General features: G+C 48.4%; 1 protein-coding gene across 2 annotated transcripts in view; it reads right to left on the reverse strand.

The window, feature by feature from the left end:
- The window catches only part of LOC116978014 (volume-regulated anion channel subunit LRRC8C-like), a 28,327-nt gene extending 2,969 nt beyond the window's left edge, over nt 1-25,358 (reverse strand). Inside the window, exons 1-4 of one of the 2 annotated variants that reach the window (XM_033028996.1) lie at nt 24,847-25,358; nt 18,332-18,438; nt 14,155-14,195; nt 11,069-11,211 (exon numbers count right to left, since the gene is read on the reverse strand). In XM_033028996.1, coding sequence (XP_032884887.1) covers nt 11,069-11,211; nt 14,155-14,167 — 156 coding nt within the window. In that variant the 5' untranslated portion in view covers nt 14,168-14,195; nt 18,332-18,438; nt 24,847-25,358. The remainder of the gene's footprint in view (nt 1-11,068; nt 11,212-14,154; nt 14,196-18,331; nt 18,439-24,846) is intronic. The other variant, XM_033028997.1, reaches the window with a different exon arrangement.
- Nucleotides 25,359-25,613: the final 255 nt, after the last annotated feature.

A 25,613-nucleotide genomic window follows, 5' to 3' on the forward strand; every position in this document is an offset into this window, starting at 1 on the left:
GGCCATTCAATCTATTGCTCTAGTACTGGCCTCATTCACTACCCCAGCCCCCCCCCCCCCCCCCCCCCCCCCACCCCCAACCCCCACCCTAGTCGGCCTACTAGCTCTACTGTTCGCATCCTTGTATCCCTTCGTTTTCACCTCTTCTCCAGCCAACAATGGCCCATTGTGGGCTCCACCCTTCCTTGGTCGTCTGTTGTCGGCCCTGCTTTGTTCTGGCCTTTTACTTCCTCCAGTTCCCTCCCCTTTACTTTCAGTCTGAGGAAGGGTCCCGAGCCAAAACGTCACCTGCCTTTTTTCTCCAGAGGTGCTGCCTGACCCGCTGAGTTGCTCCAGCACTTTGTGTCCATCCTCTGCTTTACCATTGCTCAACAGTACTCAATGGTAAAGGTATGAACATAGATCATTTTAACAAAGTGGAAATGCTCTGCAGGTTAGGCAGCACTTGTGGAGCGAGAAAACAAATCAACGTTTCATGTTTGTGACCTTTTATCACAACTGGCTCTCTGATAATGGCCAAAGAATGATTTATTTTTAGTCTAGAGATACAATAGAATAGAATAGAATAGCCTTTTATTGTCATCCAGACCGAAGTCTGAACGAAATTTAAGCAGTCATACATACAATACAATACAATAAAAAACAACAATAAACACATATTAACATCCACCACAGTGAGTCCACCCAACATCTCCTCACTGTGATGGAGGCAAAAGTCTTAGGGCTGCAGTCTCTTCCCTCCTCTTCTCCTTCTGCGCTGAGGCGATACCCCCCGGGCGATGTTAAAACCTGTCCTGCGGCTCAAACACCGCGGCCCGGGGTGGTCGAAGCTGCTGCTCACCAGACCTGCTGACGCAGCCGCTGGCCCGCGGCCGAACCCCCGGTCTCAGGCCACCGCCACCAGAACTGCCGTCCCAGCCACCGGAGCATCGTTCCAGCCCCGAGCCGGATCGCCCTCACGTGAGTACTGCCACCGTCTCAGCCTCGCGCCAGGCCGCCGCTCCTCCCTCGCGCCAGGCCGCCCCGACTGGGCGCCGCTCCTCCCTCGGGCTGGGCCGCCCCGACTGGGCGCCGCTCCTCCCTCGGGCTGGGCCGCCCCGACCGGGCACCGCTCCTCCCTCGGGCTGGGCCGCCCCGACCGGGCGCCGCTTCTCCCTCGGGCTGGGCCGCCCCGACCGGGCGCCGCTCCTCCCTCGGGCTGGGCCGCCCCGACCGGGCGCCGCTTCTCCCTCGGGCTGGGCCGCCCCGACCGGGCACCACTCCTCCCTCGGGCTGGGAACGCCGTACCTCCCCGAGCTCGGCCACTCCGACGGGAGCACCGTTCCTTCCTCGGGCCAGCCGTCACAGCCCCTCACGAAAGCCCTGTTCCAGCCCCGAGCCGGGCCGTCCTCACGGGAGCGAGCTCAGTGCGAGTCCTGGCGGGCTCTGCCTCCTGAGCCTCGAGGTCGCCAGCTCCGCCATTAGGCCTCAGCGCAGACGGAGGCAGAGAAGGGGAATACGACAAAAAAGTCGCATTCCCCCGCAGGGAGAGACAGCAAGCCCCGTTTCAACCCCCCCCCCCAAAAAAACACAAACTAAAAACTAAAACTAGACTAACCAAAACGAAAATAAACAACCCAAAAAACACAAAACAAACAGGACTGCCGGAGAGCCGCTGCAGCCAGAGCCGCGCCGCCACTAGGATAGCGCGGAAACAGGCCCTTTGGCCCACCGAGTCCGTGCCGACCAGCGATCCCCGCACACTAACGCTATCCCACACACACTAGGGACAATTTACAATTGTACCAAGCCAATTAACTTAAAAACCTGGAAGTCTTTGGAGTGTGAGGGGAAATCCGGAGTACCCGGAGAAAACCCACTCAGGTCACGTGAAGAACGTACAAACTCCGCACAGACAGCACCTGACGTCAGGGTTTCAGCCGCTGTAAGGCCGCAACTCTACCGCTGCACCATCATGTCGCCCCAATAATCTGATTGCTATCCACACGTTTATACTTTTGAAAAGGGCATCTGTATGGAATCTGTCTGGCCACAGAATACTTCACAGGCAATGAAAATGCCTTGGAAAAGCAGTCAGTGTTGTAATGTAAGAAACTCATTTCACACTCAGCACCCTCAAGCAAAGAGTAACATATACAGTATTGTTGTTTAATTTAGTTCAGAGGTACAACATGGCCCAGAGAATCCATGCTGACCATCGGATGAATCACCCATTCACTAGTTCTATCCCACTTTCACATCCACTGCCAACACATATGGGGCGATTTTACAGAGGCCAATTCAAAGGGTCAGGCAGAATCTCTGGAGAGAAGGAGTGGGTGACGTTTTGGATCAGGCTGTTCAAAGAAGGGTCTCGACCCGAGACGGGTCTGAAGGAGGGTCTCGACCCAAAACCTCATCCAGTCCTTCTCTCCGGAGACGCTGCCTGACCCGCTGAGTTACTCCAGGATGTTAGTGTCTGTCGCCGGTGCATCTGCAGTTCCTTCCTGCTACCGTTTTCAACCGTTCATGACCTCTCTTGCTTAGGGGTCATGGAAGGTCAGCCTCCTGGCAGCGCCTGGAGGCTGTTGCAAACAGGTAACACGGGCGATGTTCTTTCCTAAGAACAGCTCCTGAACATAGCAGCGTGAACGACGCAGAGATGTGAAAAGAAACCAGAGCCCCTGGAGGAAACCCACGCGGTCCCAGGGAGAAAATCTTTAGTTTGGTCCATAAAACCCACGACTTCTTTACTCCTTTGTTCCTTTTTTAATGTGTATAAAAGAGACTGTCCTTAGCTGCTTATGCTAAACGTAAAATTATAAAATAATAATATTGTTTGTAATCTGCCCTTGAGGTTTGGCTCTGGGTAAAACAGCAGAACTGAATTTCGAAGGATGAGTACAAATAGACAATAGACAATAGACAATAGGTGCAGGAGTAGGCCATTCGGCCCTTCGAGCCAGCACCACCATTCAATGTGATCATGGCTGATCATCCCCAATCAGTACCCCGTTCCTACCTTCTCCCCATATCCCCTGAATCCGCTATTTTTAAGCCCTATCTAGCTCTCTCTTGAAAGCATCCAGAGAACCGGCCTCCACCGCCCTCTGAGGCAGAGAATTCCACACTCACCACTCTCTGTGAGAAAATGTGTTTCCTCATATGGTATGAGTGCAGGCAGGTGGGACTAAGGGAAAAAAGTTGTTCGGCACGGACTTGTAGGGCTGAGATGGCCTGTTTCCGTGCTGTAATTGTTATATGGTTGTTATATGGTTATCTCCGTTCAAAATGGCTTACTCCTTATTCTTAAACTGTGGCCCCTGGTTCTGGACTCCCCCAACATCGGGAACATGTTTCCTGCCTCCAGCGTGTCCAAATGCGCGAATGTTATAGTCATAGCATCATCAAGTGATACAGCGTGGAAACAAGCCCTTTGGCCCAACTTGCCCAGGCCAACCAACATGCCATACCTACACTAGTCCCACCTACCTGCATTTGGCCCAAATCCCTCTAAACCTTTTCTATCCATGTACCAGTCCAAATGGTTTTTAAACATTGTGATAGTCCCAGCCGCAACTACCTCCTCTGGCAGTTCGTTCCATACACCCACCACCCTTTGTGTAAAAAATTGCCCCTCAGGTTCCCGTTAAATCTCCCCCCCCCCCCCCCCACCTTAAACCTATGTCCTCTGGTTCTCGATTCCCTAAATGGACTGTCCCACTTTCACAACCTAATTCACGACCTCTGTTGAGTTTGCCCTTGACTCATACCCGCAGCATGGTCATCACAAGGTCATACGAGGTCGTAGGTAGGTCGTAGCAGGCCGTGATGCTAGTCGTAGGTACTCGTGGCATCAAGTAGGTCGGGGCGTTTTTCTAGCCTGATTTAAAATTTCCACGAGTAAAAAAGGTTGTAAATTAGGTCGTGAAAGTGGGACAGACCCTTTACTCTGGGCAAAAGACTGTGCATTGATCCGATCTATTCCTCTCATGATTTTATACATCTTTATAAGGTCACACCTCATCCTTCTGCGCTACAAGGAATAGAGTCCCAGCCTGCCCAGCCTCTCTCCGAAATGTTATCATATTGCATCCAACTCCAAAGAATTTCCTACCTCAAATTTCTAAATCCAAGTAACAAACGGACTGCTGTGGGTACTCAGCGAGTCAAGCAGCATTTGTGCATGGAAAGGAATGGTGAAACCCTGCATCAGGACTCTCCGAATCCAGGCAGTAGTTATTATAAATGTGCTTCAGCAATTCTCATATAGACCACAAGGTGGCAGGCCATCCCTTCTCAGAAAAAACCCGGTCTCACATCAGCTTGAAACATTCAATCTGAAAACTATTTATCGATAAATAATGTTGTAAACATTCCAATAAATCCAATCCCTATATTTAATGTTATCATTTATATGCATCTGTTATGTTTCAAGAATTTATGGAATTAAAAAATGAATAGTCGTAGAGTGATACAGCGTGGAAACAGGCCCTTCGGCCCAACTTGCCCAACATGTCCCACCTACACTAGTCCCATCTGCTTTCATTTGGCCCATATCTCACTAACCCTATCCTGTCCATCCATGTACCTGTCTAAATGTTTCTTAAACGTTGCGATAGTACCTGCCTCAACTACCTCCTCCGGCAGTTCGTTCCATTAACCCACCAACCTTGGTGTAAAAAAGTTACCCATCAGGTTCATAGAAACATAGAAAATAGGTGCAGGAATAGGCCATTCGGCCCTCCGAGCCTGCACCGCCATTCGATATGATCATGGCTGATCATCCAACTCAGTATCCCATCCCTGCCTTCTCTCCATACCCCCTGATCCCTTTAGCCACACGGGCCACATCTAACTCCCTCTTAAATATAGCCAATGAACTGGCCTCAACTACCTTCTGTGGCAGAGAATTCCACAGATTCACCACTCTCTGTGTAAAAAATGATTTTCTCATCTCGGTCCTAAAAGACTTCCCCCTTATCCTTAAACTGTGACCCCTTGTTCTGGACTTCCCCAACATCGGGAATAATCTTCCTGCATCTAGCTTGTCCAACCCCTTAAGAATTTTGTAAGTTTCTATAAGATCCCCCCTCAATCTTTTGAATTCTAGCGAGTACAAGCCGAGTCTATCCAGTCTTTCTTCATATGAAAGTCCTGCCATCCCAGGAATCAGTCTGGTGAACCTTCTCTGTACTCCCTCTATGGCAGTTCCTATTAAATCTTTCCCCCCTCACCTTAAGCTTATGTCCTCTAGCTCTTGATTCTCCAAGTTAGGAAATGAAACCCCACTATTTCAGAAACGAGGAAGAGTGAAGACTGGGATCGAGACCAGCTGGTTAACTAGGGTAGGACGGTGATGCAGCGGTAGAGGTGCTGCCTCACTGCGACAGAGACCCGGGTTCGATCCTGACTGCAGGTGCTGACCACACAAAGTTAGTACGTTCTCCCTGTGACCTCGTGGGTTTTCTCCGGGTGCTCCGGTTTCCTCCCATATTCCAAAGGCGTTCAGATTTGCCGGTTAATCATTTTCTGTCAATTGCTCCTAGTGCGTAGGATGCAAAAGTGGGATAACATAGAACTAGGGTATTGAAGATGGACATCAAAATGCTGGAGTAACTCAGTGGGTCAGGCAGCATCTCTGGAGAAAAAGGATGGGTGACGTTTTGGGTCGGAACCCTTCTTCAGAACTAGTGTACGGCTGATCGATGGTTGGTGGGCTGAAGGGCCTGTTTCCACGCTGTATCTCTAAACTAAACTAAACTGAACCTGACATCAGCATGAGCAATTGTTGGGATTAAGGAAGTTTTAACAGGCGTACAGGATGGAGGTGGAGCTGCTCACAGGATGGTGCAAATCCCACCACCTCATTCTCAACGTGGGAAAAACTAAGGAGATGGTGGTTGACTTCAGGAGGGCGGGAAAACAACACCATACACCTCTGCACATCGATGGAGCTGATGTGGAAAGGGTCAGCAGCGTGAAGTTCCTAGGACTCCACCTGTCAGATGACCTGATGTCTATGACCAACACCACAGCACTGGTCAAGAGAGCCCAGCAGCGACTACACCCTCTCCGAAGACTACGTAAAGCAGGTCTCCCCACTACACACCTACGAACTTTTTATAGGGGGACAATCGAGACCACATTAACCTACGGCATCACTTCCTGGTTCGGGAGCTGCAAGGCGTACGAACGGCACCAACTAGACAGGATTGTGAAGACCGCCAGCAGGATTATTGGTGCTCCACTCCCTTTCCTGCTGGACATATACAGGAAGAGATGTATCAGCAGAGCCATCTCCATCATCAAAGACCCCTACCACCCATCGCATCACATATTCTCCATCCTGCCATCTGGGAAGAGGTACAGGAGCATTAGCTGCAAAACCAGCAGGATGCTCCTCAGCTTCTTCCCGCAGGCTATAAGACTGATAAACGGACTTTGCCCCCTGCCAAAGTATCGCGCACCAACCACCAACCTGGACACACTGCAGCAGAGCCACTGTCGTGCCGCTGCCGATCGGAACGCCTGTTGATGTTTAGTAGAGAGTAGAGTGTTTAATTTGTTCATGATATATGTATTTTTATTTCTATTTATTTTTTACTGCACACTGAATGGACACTGGTTGAGCAACGTTTTTTTGTTTCCTCTGGGTATGTGAGTACTCAGGAAAATGACAATAAAGATATACTATACTATACTATATACTATACTATTTGAAGTAAACATGGGTTTCTGAACGACAGATCATATTTAACAAATGTTGGAATATCTTGTTCCAACCAGTGCAATAGATAATGGTGAACCAGTTGATAGTGTTGCATCTGAAATTTCAGAAAGCTTCATACCCCAAAAGATCTTTACATTCATTTAAACTACACGTACATCAGCAGCAATACAATAGCTCAATTTCTGGGAAACATAGAAAATCCCATTATAAAGACAATGTGTCTACAGTTTAGTATATTTTGTAGATATAGCGCGGAATACAGGCCCTAAAGCCCACTGCATCCACGCCGACCAGCGATCCTCACACACTTACATTATCCTACACACAACAGGGACAACTTACAATTTTACCAAGCCAATTAACCTGTACGTCTTTGGAGTGTGGGAGGAAACAGGAGCTCCCAGAGAAAACCCACGCAGGTTACGGGAGAACGTACAAACTCCGTACGGACAGCACCCGTAGTCAATGGGAGAAAGGAAATTATGGGCTAGAGGATTTTAAGGGCCTGTCCCACTTAGGCGATTATTTCCGCTACTGCCAGAGACTATCACAGTCGTAGCAGGTCGCCGAAAAAGCGACGACTGGACCCCCCCCCCCTACGACAATGTCTACGACAACCTACCCCCTAGTTGACGTCAAGCTACGGCAAGCTACCGACAACCGGCTTGTCATTAGGACGTCCACCTACGACCACACCTACGACCACACGGGCGACAACCGATGTCAACCTATGTCCACCCACGACAAGCAACGACCCTGTCGGCGACAACTGAAGACAATTCAGTCGCCGGTACCTGTCGCAGGTTGATGTTGGTTGACGTAGGTAGTCGCCAATGGGATTCACCGAAGTCAGCACCCGGCTACAACCAACATCACCAGGTGACAACCTGCATCATCCTGGCGACAACATACGACAGGACCTACGACAGGAGAGGACAAGCTACGTCAAGCCCACAGTCGGCGCAAAGCTTTGAACATTTCAAAATCCAGTGGCGACCAGAAAAACGTTACGACTGTTTAGGCAACTTGAGGAGACAACTCACGACCATACAGGCGTCACCCCACGACCACGTGAAAACAGCCTAGTCGCCTGCAGTCGCCAGAAAAAATCGCCTAAAGTGGGACTGGGGCTTAAGACTCTCAATAATAGTTCGATTTTGCGCGTGATTTTCTAAAAGAAAGGTCTTTTTAATACCAACAAATTTATTTTTGTTACTGTGGGATGCAAGTTGAATTGTAAGAATATTGTTGCACAAATATCACAATAGAATATTGTAACAAAGTGTCCATATAAATACCTGCTTGTCAATTTTAATGTCCACACAGGGTTAAAATGGCAGCTGTGTGCTTAAGGGACAATAGTTATTGCTGAATATTAGTGATTATTGCGGGGAGGTTACACGGAAACAGTTTTATTTCCTCTCACACTGTTTAAATCCAGACAGCTTTTTCTTCATTGAAAATTTTGAAAGTGATAATCTAGCTCCCAATTAAATTGCCTGATAATTAATTCGGCCAATGTAATGCAAATAGTTTTCCTTAATTCATCACTCGTTTTACAACTTATTTGTATAATGGAAATATGTGTTATAGCAGAACTACCTGTATATGCTGTTAAAAGCAATATATACACAGTCCGAGAACTCGCTTACAGATAAAAAAACAGTAGAAACAAATGGGTAATTTGTTCGTCCTATTTGCCTCGTTCCATTTCTCCTCCAAAAAGACTGAGAAAGTAAATACGAGTTTTCTTTAACAGCTAAAAATGTATTTTTGTTACTGCAAGCTAAAAATATGAAAGGCTGTTTGCTAAACTGTATAATAGAGTGAAGTCCAAGCGATTGCTTGTCAATGTCAACGCCTTGTCAATGTCAACGCCTTGTCAATGTCAACGCCTTGTCAATGTCAACGCCTTGTCAATTGCGACGCCTTGCCAATGACAATAGACAATAGACAATAGGTGCAGGAGTAGGCCATTCGGTCCTTCGAGCCAGCACCGCCATTCAATGTGATCATGGCTGATCATCCCCAATCAGTACCCCGTTCCTGCCTTCTCCCCATATCCCCTGACTCCGCTTTCTTTAAGAGCTCTATCTAGCTCTCTCTTGAAAGTATCCAGACAACCGGCCTCAACCGCCCAAAAGCATTATTGTCAAATGCTTTGTCAATATTAGTAGCCTCCTCAGTGTAACTAGCAGCCTGTGTTCTTAAAGAGACAGTCCGCTATATCCAAAATCCGTTACAAGGAAGTCTGTAATGAAGGTTGACTGTATTTTAGTGAGTTGCTGCAGCTCGTCCTTGTAAGGAAGTCGAAACGGTTGTCAGCTGTAAATGGATTCCTCTCAGTGACCAGTTGCTCATGGGATTAGGATTGAAAATAGGGCCAGCAACCAGCACCCATAAGGCCATAAGGAACAAGAGTAGACACAAAATTGCTGGAGGAACTCAGCGGGTGCAGCAGCATCTATGGAGCGAAGGAAATAGGCGACGTTTCGGGCCGAAACCCTTCTTCAGACTGATGGGGGGTGGGGAAAGAAAGAAGGAAAAAGGGAGGAGGAGGAGCCCGAGGGCGGGCGGATGGGAGGGTGGGAGGAGACAGCTAGAGGGTGAAGGAAGGGGAGGGGACAGCACAGGCTAGCCAAATTGGGGGAATTCAATGTTGATGCCATAAGGGCGCAAGGACCCCAGACGGAATATGAGGTGCTGTTCCTCCAATTAAAATTGGACACAGCGGAAATTGGAGGAACAGCACCTCATATTCCGTCTGGGGTCCTTGCGCCCTTATGGCATCAACATTGAATTCCCCCAATTTGGCTAGCCTGTGCTGTCCCCTCCCCTTCCTTCACCCTCTAGCTGTCTCCTCCCACCCTCCCATCCGCCCGCCCTCGGGCTCCTCCTCCTCCCTTTTTCCTTCTTTCTTTCCCCACCCCCCATCAGTCTGAAGAAGGGTTTCGGCCCGAAACGTCGCCTATTTCCTTCGCTCCATAGATGCTGCTGCACCCGCTGAGTTCCTCCAGCAATTTTGTGTACCTTCGATATTCCAGCATCTGCAGTTCCCTTTTGAACAGGAACAAGAGTAGAATTAGGCCATTCAGCCCATCAAGTAAACTCTGCCATTCAATCATGGCTGATCTATCTCACCTTCCTAATCCTATTCTCCTGCCTATTCCCCATAACCCCGGATACCCCCGAGGAATGCATCACAGCTTGATATGGCCAAATGCTCTGCCCGAGACCAAACGGAGTCCAATCCATTCACGAACCAGCCTTGCTCACAGTCTCACTTCGTAGCAGTGACACCTGTGCTAATCAAAAATCTACCTATCTCTGCCTTAAAAATATCCACTGACTTGGCCTCCACAGCCTCAGTGGCAAAGAATTCCACAGATTCACCACCCTCTGACTAAAGAAATTTCTCCTCATCTCCTTCCTAAAAGAACGTCCTTTAATTTTGAGGCTATGGTCTCTAGTCCGAGACTCTCCCACTAGGACTCACAGAAAGAGGAGAGCCTTGGGTAAGATGTTAACCCAGCACATGTTCAGTGTGGGGAATCTACAAGAGCAAATTGTGTTAAAAATTGCTTTGTGTAAAACCTTGTAACTTAGTCGCCGCCCTTTATGTAGCGACTCTTTGCATACCTTGTGGGTTTGCAAAACAAAGAATATCACTGTGACTCGTCACAAGCGACAATAATATATCATTCGCTCAAACATGCTAAACGAAGGAGGTGCTAAATGTCTCCGAAACCTCTCCCCATCTTTCCCTCTCTCCCGCTTTCTCTCCCCCCCTCCCCCCCCCCCCCCTCTCTCTCTCTCTCTGCAGATGCCAATTCTTCAACACTATCCAGAAATTCCCACACATCACGGAAAATGACCGTATCCCCGGATACTTACCATGTTCTTCTAGATCCCAGACCAGCTCACTTCCAGCTACAAATGCTACGAAAATCAAACTTGAGATTACAATCAGGTTAGCAAGAACCTCACTGCATGGTCAAGCAATTTCAAGGGGCTCATCTGACCCTAGTCAAAATTCATATGTTAACACAGGAGAATAGAGCACAGGAATAGCCCTAATGTTTACAAAACATTAGGACAGGTATGTGGATAAGAGAGGGAAAGGAGCCAAATGAAGACAGGTGGGACTAGTGTAGATGGGGCATGTTGGTCGGCATGGGCAAGTTGGGCCTGTTTCCATGCTGTACCACACCATGAGGCCATTCGGCCCACAATGTCTGTGCCGAACATGATGCCAAGTTAATCTAATCTCAACTCCCTGCATGCGATCCATATCCCTCTGTTCCTTATCAAATACCAAACCTATAGGTATTTAGCCCAAGATGATTGTCGACCTACCTGCAAAGTGCATCCAAACACCCCAATCATCAGCATGGCGATAGCTATATAATCGGTGAATACATCCCACCATGGCTTCAGTACTCGAAATGCAGGCTGATGGTCAGTGAATTGTTTAAACTCAGTGACGGGAATCATTGCTCCTGCCAATGACAATAAAATAAAAATTTAAAAAAAACCTTCAAACCTATAGAATCATAAGAGAATACATATCATTAAGATAATCGTAAGTGAAGCTGAATTTGGGACAGGTAGTTATTAAGCTGCAAACGAGCTACATTGCTAATAGAAACATAGAAAATAGGTGCAGGAGTAGGCCATTCGGCCCTTCGAGCCTGTACCGCCATTCATTCATTCATTTTGCTCAAGATTCCAGCATCTACAGCTTCTTGCTTCTCCACCTTATTCAATTTGTTTGTTTCCTTGTGATGGTCCTTTAATGTACCCATTCTCCCATCCCACTGCTCTTCAGCTGATGACCATTCCATCCGCCTCCTCAGAAGCACATTGGAATCAGCCAACACAAACTGAGACAGTTGAGGCAAACCACAGGCAGCAGCTGGATGGTATTAAGTATGGGTTTGGAAGCTTGAAGGGAACAAGGGGGGAGGGGGGATTTAAAGTGGCAGGGGGCCTGATGGAATGTCAGCCGGCTTTAGAGAGCTTATGGATGGCACCTGGAGAGAAATGAAGATGAAACGTTAATACAGACACTTACCAGCATGGCAAGAAAGCAAAGCAAGAAGAGGTTTGCAAGCACTTTTCTCTTGTACCCTATTTAGAAGGACAAAGAGTATTTTAGTACAGCCCCCTTCTGATATCTGCAGCGGTTATTGCTTGGCTGATGGGCTCGTTGGATTGACAAGAATTAGCGAGGTGACAGAAAAGCATAAGGTAACAACAACAAACGTTGCAGGAATTCGGCGTCAGAAGAGATCTAGAATTTCACTCGCCTCCCCAGCAGAGAAACGCCAAAAGACGTGGAAACTCCGGATGAAGGAGGAACAGGTAGCTGGAGTTTGCGAGAGACTTGATGAACCCATTCCATTGAAAGCGAAGGTTTATCATCATCCCATTCCGGGCGACAAAAGATGTGGCAAGTCGGCCAAGATTCGGGGAGGAATTTGAGAGAGTTTGGTGAGTACTTGACGCCAATGGTTCTGAAAGTAGCGGAAAGACCCTCAGAGTTAAATCATGAGCAAATGAACAGGTTCAGTGAAGGGAGGGAGCTTGATAAACATGAAGCCGCAGAGCTAACAACGAGGGAAGCTCTGACTTAAGGCGCTCTTCATCCGAGCGGCAAGGGTAAAGTAAGTTCAGTGTATATTAGATACCCGCAGACCACGGCGAGAGACTGTTTGGAGCTTGTTCAGAAATGCACGAAGCCAAATCTCCTTCAGACGTCATGCAGGCAAGAGGCGGTGGGCAGATGTCCACAGATTCACCATGTTAGTACCAAGAGCATGAATGCAAAAGCAATGACGGCATTGACACTGACGGTCTTGGGAATCGACAAGAACTTCCAAGGTGCAATGATGTTGGAGGATTGGCAGCCTTTGGTAAGGATGTGTGGGCTGCAGTTAAGATAGAGTGACAATTGAGAGAGAATTGAGAGAGAACGGCGGGGATATAGTGAGGCATTCTCTTCTTACGCATGGAAAGAATATTGCTTTCAGAATTTGGGGGTGATTGGAAGCCAGCCAGCAAACGATTCAGTCTGAAGAAGGGTCTCGACCCGAAACGTCGGCCCTTCCTTCTCTCCAGAGATACTGCCTCACCCGCTGAGTTACGCCAGCATCTTGTGTCCACCAGGGACTACTGGCATCTTGAGGCCAGACAAAGGGGTCGGGGATGACAGAGGGATGGAAATTCCTGCCAGGGTTGTCACACCTCGAGCAAAACACAACCTGCTGGAGGAACTCAATGGGTCAGTCAGCATCCGTGGAGGAGAATGGACGGACGGGGATTTTGAAGGTGGTTCCCGACCCTAAACATTGTCCGCCCGTTTCCCTCCAATGCTGCCTGACCCAGAGTTCTTCCAGGTAGTTGTGTAGGAAGGAACTGCAAATGCTGGTTTACACCGAAGATATACAAAATGCTGGAGTAACTCAGTGGGTCAGGCAGCATCTCTGGAGAGAATGAATAGGTGATAAAAACATAGAAACTAGGTGCAGGAGTAGGCCATTCGGCCCTTCGAGCCTGCACCGCCATTCAATATGATCATGGCTGATCATCCAACTCAGAATCCTGTACCTGCCTTCTCTCCATACCCCCTGATCCCTTTAGCCACAAGGGCCACATCTAACTCCCTCTTAAATATAGCCAATGAACTGGCCTCAACTACCTTCTGTGGCAGAGAATTCCAGAGATTCACCACTCTCTGTGTGAAAAATGTTTTTCTCATCTTGATCCTAAAAGACTTCCCCCTTATCCTTAAACTGTGACCCCTTGTTCTGGACTTCCCCAACATCGGGAACAATCTTCCTGCATCTAGCCTGTCCAACCCCTTAAGAATTTTGTACGTTTCTATAAGATCCCCCCTCAATCTTCTAAATTCTAGCGAGTACAAGCCGAGTCTATCCAGTCTTTCTTCATATGAAAGTCCTGACATCCCAGGACTCAGTCTGGTGAACCTTCTCTGTACTCCCTCTATGGCAAGAATGTCTTTCCTCAGATTAGGAGACCAAAACTGTACGCAATACTCCAGGTGTGGTCTCACCAAGACCCTGTACAACTGCAGTAGAACCTCCCTGCTCCTATACTCAAATCCTTTTGCTATGATTGATGTTTTGGGTCAGGCCGTTAAAGAAGGGTCTCGACCCAAAACGTCATCCAGTCCTTCTCTCCGGAGACGCTGCCTGACCCGCTGAGTTACTCCAGTATTTTTGTGTCTATCGCCGGTGCAAACCGGCACCTGCAGTTCCTTCATGCCACCGTTTTCAATCGTTCATGACCTCTCTTGCTTAGGGGCCATGGAAGGTCAGCCTCCTGGCAGCGCAAACAGGTAACACGGGCGATGTTCTTTCCGAAGAACAGCTCCTGAACATTGCAACGTGAACGACGCAACAGGAGAGGGATTTACGCACGTGGGAACGACATCTAGTGCTTAGCCCGTACGCCGTCCAATCTGCCAAAGAGAAAATAAAAAGCTGGTTTAAGAACAAACGCCACAACAAATACAAAACGTAGGGGCCACAAGTTGTACAGGGCTGGAAATTCAGACTTATGCGGTGTGAATTTAAGATAACAGTTAGGATACCCCATCAATAGGAGGAAGCAGTTTCTTAATCCATTGGAAACATAGAAACATAGAAAATAGGTGCAGGAGTAGGCCATTCGGCCCTTCGAGCCTGCACCGCCATTCGATATGATCATGGCTGATCATCCAACTCAGTATCCCATCCCTGCCTTCTCTCCATACCCCCTGATCCCTTTAGCCACAAGGGCCACATCTAACTCCCTCTTAAATATAGCCAATGAACTGACCTCAACTACCTTCTGTGGCAGAGAATTCTGTGGAGTTCAATGGTTTCTTTATTGCCACATGTACCAGGTACAGTGAAATACATGTCTGTGTATACAGCTCAACAACATTGTCCTCGTACTTAAGCACAGTCACCCCAGTTTGTGCAGAACAGCCCACCGAGTCCATATACAAGAGGCGCCATATTGGGGCCATTGTACAGTTCCGACCACAGGTGGCCACAAAGGCCCATTGCAGCCGTCGCCTGTCCATCCCACCAACCGCCGGCCCTCTCCACGCCCGGCTCTCCTCAGCCCCCGTTCCAAGTCAAAGGTCGTAAGGAATAGGAGTAGATCATGAAAGACCCACAACATCCTGGCCACACACTCATCTCCCTGCTATCTTCAGGTAGAAGGTACAGGAGCCTGAAGACTATAAACAACCAGGTTCAGGAATAGCTACTTCCCCACAGCCATCAGGCTATTAAACCTGGCTCGGACAAAACTTTGATTATTAATAACCATTATCTGTTATTTGCACTTTATCAGTTTATTTATTCATGTGTGTATATATTTATATTACGGTATATGGACACATTGATCTGTTTTGTAGTAAATGCCTACTATGTTCTGTGTGCTGAAGCAAAGCAAGAATTTAATTGTCCTATACAGGGACACATGACAATAAACTCACTTGAACTTGAACTTGAATTTGGCCCATCACGTCTACTCCGCCATTCAATCGTGGCTAATCTATCTCTCTCTCCTAACCCCATTCCCCTGCCTTCGCCCCATAACCTCTGACACCCGTACTGATCAAGAAAGATGCGATTGTTGCTAAGAGATGCATTTCCAAACATTAACTCACAAGTTCACAAGTTATAGGAGTAGAATTAGGCCATTCGGCCAATCGAGTCCACTCCGCCATTCAATCATGGCTGATCTCTGCCTCCTAATCCCATTTTCCTGCCCTCTCCCCATAACCTTTGATGCCCGTTGACCATTTCTGCCAACTCCTGGCAAAAGCCTCTCATAATGTCTTTGTTTTTGTATCAAACCTTTCAATACCCTCACTACCCACCCATCCTTCTGAAGTAATCTGAGCACCATTTAGTAACACTGTCTTGTCACCAATTTTACAATTTAGATATAGTTTTTATTTTAAAAAGCTCAAATAAGCCATTTTTGAAAACTTAAAATTCCCGGGCGTGCATATTTCCGAAGATCTTTCCTGGACCCAGTACACTGATGCAATTATAAAGAAAGCACATCAACGCCTCTACTTCCTGAGAAGATTACGGAGATTCGGTACGTCAGAGAGGATTCTCCTGAACTTCTACAGGTGCACAGAAGAGAGCATTTTGACTGGTTGCATCACGGCCTGGATTGGCAGCTTGAACGTCCAGGAGTGAAGAAGACTACAAAAAGTTGTGAACACTGCCCAGTCCATCACCGGCTCTGGCCTCCCCACCATCGAAGAGATTGACGAGAATCGCTGCCTCAAAAAAGCAGCCAGCATCATCAGAGACCCACACCACTCTGGCCACACACTCATTTCACCCCTAGGTACAAGAGCCTAAAAACCATAACGTCCAGGTTCAGGAACAGCTTCTTCCCTACAGCCACTACAACCTCAAGTAAGCTCTGAACTACATGGACTATTGGTGTTATTATTACACTATTATAGTTTGTTAGTTTGTGTGTACGTGCGTGTGTGTACGTGCGTGTGTGTACGTACGTGTGTGTACGTACGTGCGTGTGTGTGTACACGATCTACATATATGTATGTACTTGTGAGTATGTGTATTTATACACACACACTGACATTTTTTTAACTCTCGTTTATTATATTGTTTAAGGGCCTGTCCCACTTTCACGACCTCTGCCGAGTTTGCCCTTGACTCATACTCGCAGCATAGAAACATAGAAAATAGGTGCAGGAGAAGGCCATTCGGCCCTTCGAGCCTGCACCACCATTCAATATGATCATGGCTGATCATCCAACTCAGTATCCTGTACCTGCCTTCTCTCCATACCCCCTGATCCCTTTGGCCACAAGGGCCACATCTACCTCCCTCTTAAATGTAGCCAATGAACTGGCCTCAACTACCTTCTGTGGCAGAGAATTCCAGAGACTCCCCACTCTCTGTGTGAAAAATGTTTTTCTCATCTTGGTCCTAAAGGATTTCCCCTTTATCCTTAAACTGTGACCCCTTGTCCTGGACTTCCCCAACATTGTCCGGGAACAATCTTCCTGCATCTAGCCTGTCCAACCTCCTAAGAATTTTGTAAGTTTCTATAAGATCCCCCCTCAATCTTCTAAATTCTAGCGAGATGGTCGTCACGAGGTTGTAGGAGGTCGTAGGTAGGTCGTAGCAGGTCATGAGCTAATTGCAGGTAGGCACTTGTGGCATCAAGTAGGTCGGGCCGTTTTTCTAGCCTGATGAAAAATGTCCACGAGTAAAAAAGATCGTGAATTAGGTCATGAAAGTGGGACAGGCTCTTCCCAGTGCACTATGTTTACCTATTCTATTGTGCCGCTGCAAGTAAGAATTTCATTGTTCTATCTGGGACATATGACAATAAAACACTCTTGGCTCTTACTAATACGGTTTCATGAATCCTTCCCAAGGATATGTCATCCTCTCATTTATATTGTTAGACACAAAGCGGCTTTCTAATTCAGGAGATAGACATTTGAACACTAGTTTTGCTGAGGACACAACTTCCTATTCAAGGTAACCAATGGCAACATGGAGCATTCCACAGCACTGGGACTTTACATTCATCTAAGGCGATTTCCACCCAAACAGCTAGGCTATATTTAGAAACATAGAAACATATTAGGTGCAGGAGTAGGCCATTCGGCCCTTCGAGCCTGCACCGCCATTCAATATGATCATGGCTGATCATCCAACTCAGTATCCTGTACCTGCCTTCTCTCCATACCCCCTGATCCCTTTAGCCACAAGGGCCACATCTAACTCCCTCTTAAATATAGCCAATGAACTGGCCTCAACTACATTCTGTGGCAGCGAATTCCAGAGATTCACCACTCTCTGTGTGAAAAATGTTTTCCTCATCTCGGTCCTAAAAGACTTCCCCCTTATCCTTAAACTGTGACCCCTTGTTCTGGACTTCCCCAACATCGGGAACAATCTTCCTGTATAAACAGTATTCAAATACCACTGATTGCACCAACGATCCCACATCCTAGTTTAGTTCAGTTTTATTTATTGTCACGTGTACCGAGGTACAGTGAAAAGCTTTTGTTGCGTGCTATCCATTCAGCAGAAAGACAATCCATGATTACAATCGAGCCATGTACAGTGTATAGATACATGATAAGGGAATAACGTTTAGTGCAAGGTAAAACGCCATCAAGGATAGTCCGAGGGTCAGCAAAGAGGTAGATAGTAGTTCAGCACTGCTCTCTGGTTGTGGTAGGATGATTCAGTTGCCTGATAACAGCTGGGAAGAAACTGTCACTGAATCTGGTGGTGTGCGTTTTCACACTTCTATGCTTCACGCCTGTTGGGAGAGGGGAGAAGAGGGAGTGGCCAGGGTGTGACTAGTCCTTAATTATGCTGCTGGCCTTGCCGAGGCAGCGTGAGGTGTAAATGGAGTCAATGGCAGGGAGGTTGGTCTGTGTGATGGTCTGGGCTGCGTCCACAATTCGCTGCAATTTCTTGCGGTCTTGGATGGAGCTGTTCCCAAACCAAGCTGCGATGCATCCCGATGATAAAATGCTTCCTATCTGACCCCAATTTGAAAGCAATTTCCAAGAACACTCGCACTTACCTACAAATGAAAATATTGTCTCTTTCAACAGTGCCCCAGGGAGTTGGCTTTTAAACTTATAAAAATATCTCCTTGTAGAGTTCCAGCAAGAAGAGTGTTATCAAAACCTGCAAAATAATAATGCACAACTATTAATGCAGTCCCAAAAATATTCCGGCTGACATTTTAACAGCTCTCTTCAAGGCAGACAGGAAAGAATGTCATACATGCAGTCAACATTCAGTAGAGGTAGCGCCCTCTGTACAATGCTACCTGATCATTGCATCATATATTACCCGATGCAGTTCAAACCATTCAAGCTGTTCTGACTTTAGTTTTAGAGATACAGCGCGGAAACAGGCCCTTCGGCCCAACGACTCCACACCGACCAGCGATCCCCGCACATTAACACTATCCTGCACACACTAGGGACAATTTACGCTTGCACCAAGCCAATTAGCCTACAAACCCATAGGTCTTTGGAGTGCGGGAGGATCCTGGAGAAAGCCCACGCAGGTCACGGGGAGCAGGTACAAACACCGTACAGGCAGCACCTGTCGTCAGGATCGAACCCGGTTCTCTGCCGCTATGAGCGCTATAAGGCAACAAATCTACCGCTGTGCCACCGTGCCGGCTCTAAATAATCTTTGCAAGTTCTCCATTCGGTTACACTCCCTGCTCTTTCACCAAGGCCATGCACGCTTCCCCATCAAGTTCCCCTCCCAGTTGCCCTTTGAAAGTTTTTGTCCACTCTGATTCCACCTTCCCTTTCCACATGATGGTAAATTCCAATCCCCTCCCCACCCCGCCCCAGTGGAATCACGTTAAACCTGTTCCTCCAAGGCTCATCGCAGCATAGAAACATAGAAAATAGGTGCAGGAGTAGGCCATTCGGCCCTTCGAACCAGCACCGCCATTCAATATGATCATGGCTGATCATCCAAAATCAGTACCCCGTTCCTGCTTTCTCCCTGTATCCCTTGATTCCGTTAGCCTTAAGAGCTATATCCAGCTCTCTCTTGAAAACATCCAGTGGGTTGGCCTCCACTGTCTTCTGTGACAGAGAATTCCACAGATTCACAACTCTCTGGGTGAAAAAGTTATTCCTCATCTCAGTCCTAAATGGCCTAACCCCTTATTCTTAAACTGTGTGACCCCCTGGTTCTGGACTCCCCCAACATCGGGAACATTTTTCCTGCATCTAGCCTGTCCAATCCCTTAAGAGTCTTATATGTTTCTATAAGGACCCCTCTCATCCTTCTAAATTCCAGTGAATACAAGCCCAGTCGACCCATTCTTTGGGGCTCGGTGCATGAGGGCAGATCACGCTCTGCATCACTTTTCCCAACAGCAATCACTCCTCTTTTCAAGGCATCCAGCAAGCAACAAGAGTAGATGACCATCACACAAACCAACCTCCCTTCCATTGACACTTCACGCTGCCTCATCAAGGCCGCCAGCATCGTCCAGGACCAGTCTCATCCCTTCATCTCCCGTCTCCCATCAGGCAAATGGGTACAGAAGTGTGAAAACGCACTCCTCCAGATTCAGGGACAGTTTCTTCCCAGCTGTTATCAGGCAACTGAACCGTCCTCTCAACAACCAAAGAGCGGTCCTGAGCAACTATCTACCTCATTGAAGACCCTCGGGCCATCTTTAATTGGGCTTTACCTATCACTGCACATTTCCCCTTTATCGTGTATCTGTACGGGTGAAGGGAAGAGTGTTCACGTCGCGGCCCCGTTTTCACCAATCTTTCCATGACCACACACAAGAAGCACTAGAGGCGCAAGGCCGACATCATTGTATGCAGATGCTCTGGCCGAACAACTTCTAATCTTGTATGTGGACGCGAAGAAGAAGCTGTATCTGTACACGGTGGATGGCTTGAATGTAATCATCCACTGACTGGTTAACACCCACCGAAAAGCTTCTCACTGTACCTATACACGTGACAATAAACTAAGCTTTTACCTGTTCACTTCCAAACATCCAGGGACTCATCCTAGATGCTGCCTGATCCCAGGATTCCTGGGATTTTTTTACAGTAATCGACAAACTCAAGGTTACCATTAACTTTTCATTCAGAATTATTAAATCAGTTCAATATCGATTACCCAGCTGCGTGGATGAGATTCTAATTCAAGTCTGTGATATCAAATGCCCGCTGAGCGACTCAGCACGGGTACTGACCTCCCCATCATCAAAGGCAGCTACAGGAGTCGCTGCCTCAAGTAGGCAGCCAGCATCATCAGAGACCCACACCACCCTGTCCACGCTCTCATTTCACTCCTGCCATCGGGAAGAAGGTACAGGAGCCGGTAAACTGTAACGTCCAGGTTCAGGAACAGCTTCTTCCCTGCAACCATCAGGCTAATAAACACCATAACACTTGACACACGCTGAAATAATGGGTCGGCTGGGCTTGTGTTCACTGGAATTTAGAAGGATGAGAGGGGATCTTATAGAAACATATAACATTCTCAAGGGTCTGAAGAAGGGTCTCGACCCAAAATATCACCCATTCCCTCTCTCCAGAGGTGCTGCCTGTCCCGCTGAGTTACTCCTGCAATTTGTGTCTACCTTAGATTTAAACCAGCATCTGCAGTTCTTTCCTAAACATTCTTAAGGCTAGATGCAGGAAAAATGTTCAAGAGAGAGTTAGATAAGCTGTTAGGGCTAACGGAACCAAGGGAACGGGGTACTGATACTGGATGATCGGCCATGACTCGAAGGGCCGAATGGCCTATTCCTGCACCTATTTTCTATGTTTCTACTACAACCTCCAAATAAGCTCTGAACTAGAGGCATTGCTTTTATCTTTTTGCACTATTATTGTTTGTTTGTTGTTGTTTTATGTTTGTGTTTGTGTAAGGAAACCGAAGCACCTGGAGAAAACACACGCGGCCAGGAGGAGAATGTACCAACTCCTGTGAAGACAGCACCCGTAGTCAGGATCGAACCCGGGTCCCTGACTCTATAAGGCAGTAACTCTACCGCTGCGCCACCGTGCCGCCGCTGAATTATAAACCTTGGTCCAAACTTTACAATTTCTCAGCCTAGTTGGTTAGGATCCTGACGTACATAATAAATCCAGACAGGCATCTTCAAATCCTAAATAACCCAGGATATACTGGAAGAATTCAGCAGGTTACGACACAAAATCTTGGCTCAGTTTCTCCACGGACGCTGCCTGACCTGCTGCTTATTTCCAGCCAAAAGAAGACACAAAGTGCTAGAGTCACCTGGAGTATTGCGTACAGTTTTGGTCTCCTAATCTGAGGAAAGACATTCTTGCCATAGAGGGAGTACAGAGAGAGTTCACCAGACTGATTCCTGGGATGTCAGGACTTTCATATGAAGAAAGACTGGATAGACTCGGCTTGTACTCGCTAGAATTTAGAAGATTGAGGGGGGATCTTATAGAAACTTACAAATTTCTTAAGGGGTTGGACAGGCTAGATGCAGGAAGATTGTTCCCGATGTTGGGGAAGTCCAGAACAAGTAGTCACAGTTTAAGGATAAGGGGGAAATCTTTTAGGACCGAGATGAGAAAAACATTTTTCACACAGAGAGTGGTGAATCTGTGGAATTCTCTGCCACAGAATGTAGTTGAGGCCAGTTCATTGGCTATATTTAAGAGGGAGTTAGATATGCCCCCTGTGGCTAAAGGGATCAGGGGGTATGGAAAGAAGGCAGGTACAGGATACTGAGTTGGATGATCAGCCATGATCATATTGAATGGCGGTGCAGGCTCGAAGGGCCGAATGGCCTACTCCTGCACCTATTTTCTATGTTTCTATGTCAGGCAGCATCTCTGGAGAACGCAGATGGGTGGCGAGGTTTCGGGTCGAGACCCTTCTTGTACCTGCGTTGATGAACAAGCTGCCAGAGGAGGTAGTTGAGGCTGGGACTATCGCAACATTTAAGAAACAGTTAGACAGGTACATGGATAGGACAGGTTTGGAGGGATATGGACCAGACGCAGGGACTAGTGTAGCTGGGACATGTTGGCCAGTGCGGGCAAGTTGGGCCGAAGGGCCTGTTTTTCACTAACTGCAGGGAATGTTGCCCATTTGACGGCAGAGGGGAAAAGCTGCAAATCGCTATCCACTGACTCTCGAATTCCATGTAACATAAACACAGGAAGAAATTTGGAAATCCCCATCGAAGTTAACGCACGCACATTGCAACCTCATGAATCCACAGTCAAACCTTTTCTGCCCCACCAACTGTAAGCGAATAGTTTCTGAAGTCTTGGGGCAGGTGTTTCCTGCGTTTGTCCACCCAGTCTGCTATCCCGCTGAGAATCTGACTGAGACCAACCGAGTTTGAGCCGTTTGCCACCGGCCGGGAATAGACACAAATGCTGGAGTAACTCAGCGGGGCAGGCAGAGTCCTCGTCTCTGGAGAGAAGGAACGGGCGCGAAGTTTCGGGTCGAGACCCTTCTTCAGACCTTCTATTCCTTCTCTCCAGAGACGATGACTCTGCCTGTCCCGCGGAGTTACTCCAGCACTTTTTTCGTCTTATCTTCAGTGAAAAACCGGCACCTGCAGTTCCTTCCGACCCGCACACCGGGGAGTTTTAGCTCAAAATGTTATAATACCGGTAGCCGAACGGTAATATTTTCACTGGAAGTGTTCGCCCTTTAATCTCGCTCACTGAACCTTTCACGAAAATAATAGCACCTTCCCAAAGCCACAAGCGAAATCTGCCGCCTGGCTGACAATGACGCTTGAAGCCTGGCTGCTCCTCGCTGCAATTTCTATTGTGTGTAATTTGCAACAATGATTCGTCTCATTGCATTGCACCGCCTCCCACAACCTTCCCCGGTGTTTGTGCAGCTCAGAGTCCTAACAACTCCGCCGGTATCAATCTCACGGTACACGCGAATACTCCGTATGCAGCCACATGCACACACACACACACCGAATCTCCCTCTCCTCCATCTCTCGCCCCCCACGCTCTCCCCCATCTCTCCCCCACCCCACCCCCCCCCCATCTCTCTCCCGCCTCTACCCCCCCCCCCCCCCCCATCTCTCTCCCGCCACCCTCTCTCTCCCCCCCGCCCCCACACCCTCTCTGCAGAAAAAAAAGTCTGTGGAATCTCTGCCTCAGAGGGCGGTGGAGGCCGGTTCTCTGGATGCTTTCAAGAGAGAGCGAGATAGGGCTCTTAAAGATAGTGGAGTCAGGGGATATGGGGAGAAGGCAGGAACGGGGTACTGGATTGGGGATGATCAGCCATGATCACATTGAATGGCGATGCTGGCTCGAAGGGCCGATGGCCTACTCCTAGCACCTATTGTCTATTGTCTATTGAAACATAGAAGATAGGTGCAGGAGTTGGCCATTCGGCCCTTCGAGCCGGCACCGCCATTCAATATGATCACGGCTGATTATCTAAAATCAGTACCATCGTTCCTGCTTTCTCCCCCATATCCCTTGAATCCGTTAGCCCAAAGAACCAAATCTGACTAGGCATATATACAGACTCAATAACCCCACCCTACGTTTCCTTATCGCCGTCTGCTTTGATCTATCGTTTTCGCACCTCACCCTTTCATATCTCCAGACTCCCACTCCCCCGACTTTCGGTCTGAGGAAGGGTCTCGACCCGAAACGGTGGCCATTCCTTCTCTCCAGAGATGCTGCCCGAGTTACTCCAGCATTTTGAGTCTAACCACACCCAGAAACTGCCCGCTGCAGGGAAGCCAGTGAGATTAAGTCAATAGGCTGACTGACTTCGATTGACAAACGAGAATCTACACGAGTGTGGATGTCAGAAATTAATTTTCAACTTTGCGTTAATATCTATTAAGACGCCGGTCACCTTGTCGCCTCAAATATCCCCATCCCTCAAAACAAAACGATTCTTTTTGCTGTAGAGGCTGAAATGTCGACTGTGAAATGTCGAAATATCTCCAGAAATACATCGGTTTGATACATCAGCTCAGTGCTAAAGCTCTGATGAAGGGTCTCGACCCGAAACGTCACCCATTCCTTCTCTCCAGAGACGCTGCCTGTCCCGCTGAGTTACCTCCTACACATACTTGCCGTAATTCTCTCTCTCTCTCTCTCTCTCTCTCTCTCCCCCACCCACTCCTCTCTCCCCTCTCCTCTCTCTTCCCTCCTCTCTCCTCCCCCTCACTCTCTCTCCCCTCCTCTCTCCCCCCAATCTCTCCCTCTCCAACTCCCTCTCCCCCTCCTCTCCCTCCTCTCTCTCTCCCCCTTCTCCCTCTCTCTCCCTTCTTCCTCTCTCTCTTCCCCTCCTCTATCTTTCTTCCCCCTTCCCTTTCTCCTCCCTCTCCCCCTCCCTCTCTTCCCCCTCTACTCCTCCTCCCCTCTCTCCCCCTCTCTCTTCCCCCGGTCCTCTCTCTCTCTCCCCCTCCCTGCTCCCCCCCCCCCCTCCCTCTCCCCCCCCCCCCCCCCCCTCCCTCTCCCACCTCTCCCCCTCCCTCTCTCTCTGTCTCTCCCTCCCCACACCCTCCGCTCCTTCACGAGAGATGTCGGAACACGGTTAATATTCATTACTTACATGAGGAGATACCAGTCTACAAGACAACGAGCACGTTTGAGAATCCACGCCATGTGTACCGGATTACGTGAAGCAGACGCCGAAGGGAGACATATATATGTAGATATTTCCAGTACTTTTAATGAATCCCAAAGCAGCAGCAATGCGGGTCCTTGCTGGCATTAATTCTAAAATAGAGACACTGTATTCCACTTGGTCGCGCAGGTCAAGTTGCATATTTTTACATTTTTTCCACGTTTTCTGTAGATTGAGAGAGAGAGAGAGAGAGATCGCCGTCTAGTACCAGCGGGGCTGGAAGTGCTGCTGGGCGCCGGCTTATTTCTCAATCGGCCAGTGTTTTGGTCGGCTCGCATCAATCACCAGCATCCTTCAAGCGAGCTCCAAGCATCCAAGCGCCTGCTGCGATGTGAAACACCACTCCCCCTGGCTGGATGACACATCTGACTGCCTTTGCACAACGGCCACGGTGCTACAGTCTATTCTTCAGGAAGAGCACGGCTCGCCATCCCCTCCCCCTCCATCCTCCCCCACCCTCCCCCTCCATCCTCCCCCTTCAACCTCCTCCTCCATCCTCCTCCCGGGTGCACGGAACGCCCTGCCAGATCTCAGTGTCTCCGCCCCTCAGCGCTGATCAGGGACGGAGGAAGGAGACGTGGGGGAGAGGGAGGAGGGAGAGGAGGGGTGGGGGGGGGGGGGGGTGGGGGGGGGAGTGGGAGGAGGGAGGGGGAGAAGAGGTGGGGAGAGGGTGGGGGAGGAGGGGGAGAACA

Source organism: Amblyraja radiata, chromosome 10, assembly GCF_010909765.2.
Source record: "Amblyraja radiata isolate CabotCenter1 chromosome 10, sAmbRad1.1.pri, whole genome shotgun sequence".
NCBI lineage: Eukaryota > Metazoa > Chordata > Chondrichthyes > Rajiformes > Rajidae > Amblyraja > Amblyraja radiata.